At 44.9% G+C, this 7611-nt stretch overlaps 1 protein-coding gene across 1 annotated transcript in view; it reads right to left on the reverse strand.

The window, feature by feature from the left end:
* Nucleotides 1–7611, reverse strand: part of TXNL4A (thioredoxin like 4A) — a 21621-nt gene that overhangs the window by 12156 nt on the left and 1854 nt on the right. The window contains exon 2 of the mRNA XM_037729936.1: nucleotides 6072–6141. Coding sequence (XP_037585864.1) covers nucleotides 6072–6141 — 70 coding nt within the window. The remainder of the gene's footprint in view (nucleotides 1–6071; nucleotides 6142–7611) is intronic.

Consider the following 7611-nt stretch of genomic DNA (forward strand, 5'->3'; position numbering starts at 1 on the left):
CAGAAGAAAAGATATCAGAAGTCGAAGACCAACTTAATGAAATAAAACAAGATGACAAGATTAGAGAAAAAAGGATAAAAAGGAACAAGCAAAGTCTCCAAGAAATATGGGACTATGTGAAAAGACCTAATCTATGCTTGATAGGTGTACATGAATGTGATGAAGAGAATCAATCTAAGCTGGAAAATACGCTTCAGGGTATTATTCAGGAAAACTTTCCCAACCTAGCAAGACAGGACAATATTCAACTCCAAGTAATACAAAGAACACCACAAAGATATTCCTCAAGACGACCAACCTCAAGGCACATAATCGCCAGGTTCACCAGGGTTGAAATGAAGGAGAAAATACTGAGGGCAGCCAGAGAGAAAGGTCAGGTTACCCATAAAGGGAAGCCTATCAGACTCACAGCAGATCTCTCAGCAGAAACCCTACAAGCTAGAAGAGAGTGGGGGCCAATATTCAACAACCTTAAAGAAAAAGAAAAGAACTTTCAACCCAGAATTTTACATCCAGCCAAACTAAGCTTCACAAGCGAAGGAAAAATAAAATATTTTGTGAACAAGCAAGCACTCAGACATTTTGTCACCACCAGGCCTGCTTTACAAGAGCTTCTGAAAGAACCACTACACATAGAAAGGAACAACCAGTATCAGCCTTTCTAAAAAATACCAAAAAGTAAAGAGCATCAACATAATCAAGTATTTACATCAACTAATAGGCAAAACAGCCAGCTAACATTAAATGGCAGTATTAAACTCACATATATTATTATTAATTCTAAATTTAAATTGACTAAATCCCCCAATCCAAAGACAAAGACAGGCAAAAAAAGCCAAAACCCATCAGTATGCTGCATCCAGACCCATCTCACATGCAAGGATACACAAAGACTCAAAACAAAGGGATGGAGAAAGATTTACCAACCAAATGGAGAGCAAAAATAAATAAATTAATTAAAAGCAGGAGTTGCTTTAAAGCAACAAAGATCAAAAGAAGCAAAGAAGGATATTACATAATGATAAAAGGATCAATGCAACAAGAAGAGCTGAAGATCCTAAATATATACGCACCCAATACAGGAATACCCAGATATATAAGACTTATAAAGAGACTTAGACTCCCACACAATAATAGCGGGAGACTTCAACATCAATATTAGACAGATCAATGAGACAGAAAATTAACAACGATATCCAGGATTTGAACTCAGATCCAGAACAAGTAAACTTAATTAACATTTACAGAACTCCCCACTTTAAATACACAAAATATACACTCTTATCAGTACCACATCACATCTATTTACAGTTTTAAATGAAATATTGGTTGGCTGCTTATTTGTTATTTTCTTCCCTCATTTTTTTTTTCATGTGTCTATTATTAAGCACAATTATAGGCATACCCATTTTTAGACTGCATTCTAGCCCGGGCAATAAAGCAACACCCCTGTTCTCTCTCCCTCTTCCTCTTCATTATTTTGTTTTTTTTAATTATTATTCTTTTTTCTTTCTTTCGTCTTAAATTAAAAAAAAAAAAACCTCACGTGCTGCGAGAACCTGGATGTCCTCTGATTTCACCATAGGTTTCATGAACATTTGAGAATCCGTTATGTGTCAGGCACTTCTCACTCATGGATTCTAATTCTTTCAACATCTCTAAATAGATGTCACTGATGTTTTAAGTGATAGAATTCTGGCTCAGAAACGTCATGCAACACCCTTCCCTAAGGGGCAGAGCTGCGATGCACCCTGTCTGGCTCCAACGGCTGCGCTCTGGAGACAGATCCTCCGCCAAGCCTTGACAGAATCAGCCTACCCACAGGAGGCAGGGGCAGCAGCATAGTCACAGGGTGGTGGGGAAGAATCGTCCATAGAGAATTCCACATGTAAATAGAAAGATACGGGAACAGCAGCCAGGTCTCAGATCTAGCACCGGGGCAAGGAAATAGAGGTGCAGGACAGTGGGGTGGGCACGCAGGTGGACTGGCCCACAGAGGACCTTTTCCACTTGGGGGATTCTGGGCTATGTATTTCTTACTTCTAAGAAAGGAGAGATTGAAGAGTTCAGCTTTGTACATACCGAGTTTGAGAAAACTAAAGGACATCCACAGAAAAAGGCCCTCCAGGTAGTGACTGGCCTGAAGCTGTACAAAGGAGTCTGGGCTGGGGAGAGCTACCTTACTGCTGCCACCTGCACCCAGCAATGACCCCAGCCAGGGCAGTGGGTGCCAGGAAAGGCTTGGGAGTTAGTGCTGAAGCCCACTGTAGAGCTGGGGGCAGGAAAGGGATGCCAGGGAGGCAGCCTCCGAAACCAAGGCAGGAAACTCCAGGGAGCTGTGCCGAGTGCCCCAGAGAGGTCACCAAAGGGCACTGGACAGGACGGGGACACTGCGGGGGCTGAAGAACTGAGAAACAGAGGACTTCAGTGTGGACAACTTTCAAGAAGCGTGGCTATGGAGAGAGAGAAGTTGCTGTGGGACTTGGGAGTTGAGATAGGAAAGGCTGGAAGAGGCAGGCAGAGGGGAGCTCCCCAGACCCCCACTCCCCTCTTCTTGGTGAAATGGCATCTACGGGGTGATTGGAGAAGCATGAGCTGAGGGCAAAGATCAGCAGACGTCCAGCAGCATCTGCTGGTGGCAGTTATTTCCACGATGACTGAGCACTTGGAGGAGAAGCTGGGTAAGTGCAGCCCCACCGCTCTGCCAAATCATCCTGTGACTTCCTCAACAAAGGCTGCTTTTTTTTTTCCCCAGACAGGGTCTCACTCTGTTGTCCAGGCTGGAGTGCAGTGGCATGATCTTGGCTCACTGCAACCTCTGCCTCCCGGCTTCCAGAGATCCTCCTACCTCAGCCTCCCAAGCAGCTGGGACTACAGGCACCCACTACCACATCTGGCTAAGTTTTGTATTTTCACCATGTTGGCCAAGCTGATCTCAAACTCCTGACCTCAGATGATCTGCCCACCTTGGCCTCCCAAAATTCTGGGATTACAGGTGTGAGCCACTACGTCAGCCTCAAATAGTTTTTAAATTCTTTGATTCCTCTACAATTATAAGTACCTTTTCCCAACTCTGTTGCCTACACACCTCATAAGTATGCTTTCTTTTTCTATTTTTTTTTTTTTTTGAGGCGGAGTCTTGCTCTGTCACCAGGCTGAAGTGCAGTGGCGCGATCTCAGCTCACTGCAACCTCTGCCTCCCAGGTTCAAGTGATTCTCCTGCCTCAGCCTCCTGAGTAGCTGGGACTATAGGTACGTGCCACCATGCCCAGCTAACTTTTTTGTATTTTTAGTAGAGACAGGGTTTTGCCATGTTGGCCAGAATGGTCTCAATCGGCTGACCTTGTGATCCACCAGCCTGGCTTCCCAAAGTGCTGGGATTACAGGCGTGAAACACCATGCCCGACCCCTTTCTTTCTCTTTAGGCAAGTCAGTTATTAAAGTGCTCAGCAGTTCTTCCACATGCCTTTAGGTCCACCTCCAAGTTACAATGAAATAACTATAAAACACCCAGCCAAAGGCTGGCAGATGATACCAACCACTGTTCTACGCTTTCGTACAGAGTCCCTCAACCAGCTAAGAAAACACCGGAAATTCTGGAAAAAGTGTTCTGGGGAGTTGTTCAGCACAACAAATTTTTGAAATGTCTATTTTTTACATTTTTAGGTAATTCATTTCAAAGCCATCAAAAAAACTGAGTAACTTGATTTCCTAAATTAATATTTGCCCTAATCAGCTCTCACAATAATTCTTTTGCAAACTTAGTAATGCCACTGTCATTACTATGATTACTTCTCTCACATTACTGTGTGACAGGAGTACTCTAGAAAACTATCTATTAATCCCACAACAACCCTATGAGTTAGGCACAAGCATCCCCTTTTCACAGGTGAGATGATGCACAGGGACAAGTTTGTAAAGTTCACGCAGTTACGAAGGACCAAGAGCCCAGCTAGAGCCTGCACCCTCAACCACCGCTCAATACTACCCCTTATACCCTGCTGCTAGCTACAAGACTGTTTCTTATCCAGAGACAAAAATCCATAGGAAACACCAAAAATCATTCTGCTTGTTCCTACAAGATTCCTCATCTAGCTGAATGAGATTCCTCATCTAGCTGAATGCTGACTCCTGCTGGTTCAATGGACGTGCTGTGATCCTTAATATGACCCTGAAGATAGACACCCCCCCCCCACCAATAAGCACCTATGAAATTACATAAACATCTCTCTGCCTTATGCACTATTTCATCACAATGTACCATCATGGACCAGGCATGGTGGCTCACACTTGTAATCCCAGAATTTTGGTAGGCTGAGGTGAATGGCTCACTTGAGGCCAGGAGTTTGAGGCTAGCCTGGCCCACATGGCAAAACCCCGTCTCTACTAAAAATACAAAATTAGCAGGGTGTGGTGGTGATGCAGGCCTATAGTCCCAGCTACTCGGGAGGCTGAGGTTGCAGTGAGCTGAGACTGTGGCACTGTACTCCAGCCAAAAACAAAAAGAATGTACTATCATGAGTCAGTAATATTACTGAAGAATGTTTCTGTTTTGTTTATTTTAGAGATGGGATCTCGCTCTGTCAGCCAGGGTGGAGTGCAATGGCACGATTACAGTTTACCGCAACCCTGAACTGGGCTCATCTCCCTTCTCAGCCTACTGAGAAGCAGGGATTACAGGCACGTGTCACAATGCCCAACTAACTCAGGCTATTTTAAACTCATTTGTATGGGCTTTTTTTTTTTTTGAGACAGAGTCTCACTCTGTCTCCCAGGCTGGAGTGCAGTGGCATGATCTCGGCTCACTGCAACCTCCACCTTCCAGGTTCAAGCAATTCTCTTACCTCAGCCTCCCGAGTAGCTGGGATTACAGGTGCACACCACCATGCCAGGCTAACTTTTTCAATTTTTTTTTTTTTTAGTAGAGACAGGGTTCTGCTGTGCTGGCCAGGCTGGTCTCGAACTCCTGACCTTGTGATCCACCCGCCTCAGCCTCCCAAAGTGCTGGGATTACATCTGTGAGCCATCGTGCCTGGCCTGCATGGGGTTTTTAACACAAAAATTAAACGTCCCATTCGGTATTCTCACCCATCATGAGATTTAGGAACAGTGAACCCCAAAGCATTACTGTGACAAACTTCTCCCACAAAATGGAAAGACAGCTCAAAAGTACATGAATGAAACTGTCCCTCTTCAAAACTGTGCATAAAATCAGCTGCTAAATAGAAAACTTTTTTTTTGGACACAGTCTTGCTCTGTCGCCCAGGCTGGAGTGCAGTGTTGAGATCTCAGCTCACCACAACCTCTGCCTCCTGGGTTCAAGCGATTTTCCTGTCTTGGCCTCCTGAGAAGCTGGGATTACAGGTGTGTGCCACCACGCGAGCTAATTTTTGTAGCAACAGTGTTTCACTATGTTGGCCAGGCTGGTCTCAAGCTCTTGACATCATGATCCACCCGCCTCGGCCTCCCAAAGTGCTGGGATTACAGACGTCAGCCACCGTGCCTGGCCGATCTTATTTATTTATTTATTTATTATTTATTTATTTTTTGAGACAGCGTCTCACTCTGTTGCCCAGGCTGGCATGCAGTGGTGCAATCAGAGCTCATCACAGCCTTCAACTCCAGGACTCACATCCTCCTGCCGTGGCCTACCGAGTAACTGGGACCCCAGGCACCTGCCACCATGCCCAGCTAAAGTTTGCATTTTTTGTACAGACAGGGTTTCACCATGTGGCCTGGGCTGGTCTCAAACTCCTGGGCTCAAGGGAACCACCCACCTCGGCCTCCCAGAGTGCTGGAAACACAGGCATGTGACACAGTGCCCAGCCGAAAACTTTATTTTTTATTATCACTTTATCAAATGAATTGCCCCACACTTATTAGCAAACCCTAGGCACCTGTGAAATCATTAAGCATAGCTCTGTTTCCAGTCTAATTTTCTTCCTGAAGTTTACAGCTCAACTCTAATCCAGCATGAGGTCAAGTGGGCCCTGCAGAAGCAGCAAATCAATACAACACATCTAGGAGAAATCCTATCAAGTCCCGCCTGAACATTTGCAACTTTTACTCACTTTAAAACCGCTGGGATATCCAGACAGGACTCATAACAAGATAAGGAAGATTCCTCATTGTCTGCCATTTCTGCACAGGGAAATTTTTAAATAGTTATATTGTTCTTTATACTAAAACCTTACATTTCAAAAATTCCTGTTGAGCTTCCCCAAAAAGGGCTTCCAGAATTAGGAAGTCATGTTTTAACCATATACTAAGTAGAAAATAAAACCTAATAGTCTTTTAATGCATTTCAGGTTTGCACAGACAGGGTCTCAGTCCTGTTGCCCAGGCTGGAGTTCAATGGTGTAATCATGGCTCACTGCAGCCTTGAGTTCCCAGGCTCAGGTGATTCTCCTACCTCAGCCTCCCAAGTAGTTAGGACTACAGGCACACGCCACCACACCTGGCTAATTTTTTGTACTTTTAATAGAGAAAGGATTTCACCATATTGTCCAGGCTGGTCTCAAATTCCTGGGCTCAAGTGATCTGCCCACACTCTTCTCCCAAACTGCTGGGATTATAGGGTGAACCACCACGCCTCACCTAGATTTGAGCTTTTAATAACTACACTATAATATTTGCATTAAAAATTAATAAAAGCAACCCAAATTTTTGCACAAAAAAAAAAAAAAGACTATTTTAAAAAACCAAAAAAAAAAAAAAAAAGAAAAAAACCCCAAAGTGAGCTCATTAAGTGTGTGTCCACTAGTGATACAGCGATTCAGTGTGTAACGGACATAAAGGAACTGGGGAAAAAAAACAAATCTGCCAAAGACCCTAAACACTTACATTAACACCTAAAATCTGTTTCCTAGCTAGGAGTATCTTGCTGAGCTCTGCTTGGATGTGATGAGACAAAGGCCCTCACGTCTCCAGCTGTCCTAGCCTCAGGCGGCCAGGCAGCAGGATCTGAACACCACCTGATGTTTATGCCACCACTTGCAAGGCAGAACAGTGAGAGATTCTAGAACTCATAACTCAAAGTCAATACAGCAGTGATTTACCTATTGGGAAACTGTTCTTAGTCAATTCTTCGCTGGATTTCCATTATCTGCCCTTGTCCACTACAGCTCAAGCAATGAAAAACTGATGCCATGGCACTGCCTCACTCCTCATCTCTAATCCCTGGCTGGCAGGACCCCCAGTGTGTGAGAGAAGTGCTGCTCTCCTGAGTTCCCTAGGTACCTCCTCGAGTGGTCAGCGTCTTGGTGTCCAATAGGAAGAGGCTGGGAGATGGCTGGTAATCAAAGCACTCCTCCTCTGTCCATGACCCCCACTGAAGGGTTTCTCAGTGTGTGGTTCAAAGTCAAGTCACACCACACGTGGTGGCTCAAGCCTGTAATCCCAGCACTTTGGGAGGCCGAGGCGGGTGGATCACAAGGTCAAGAGATGGAGACCATCCTGGTCAACGTTGGTGAAACCCCGTCTCTACTAAAAATACAAAACATTAGCTGGGCATTGTGGTGGGTGCCTGTAATCCCAGCTACTCAGGAGGTTGAGGCAGGAGAATTGCCTGAACCCAGGAGGCGGAGGTTGTGGTGAGCCGAGATCGCGCCA

The sequence above is a fragment of the Cebus imitator genome, unplaced genomic scaffold (assembly GCF_001604975.1).
Source record: "Cebus imitator isolate Cc_AM_T3 unplaced genomic scaffold, Cebus_imitator-1.0 Scaffold324, whole genome shotgun sequence".
NCBI classification, from domain to species: Eukaryota; Metazoa; Chordata; class Mammalia; order Primates; family Cebidae; genus Cebus; species Cebus imitator.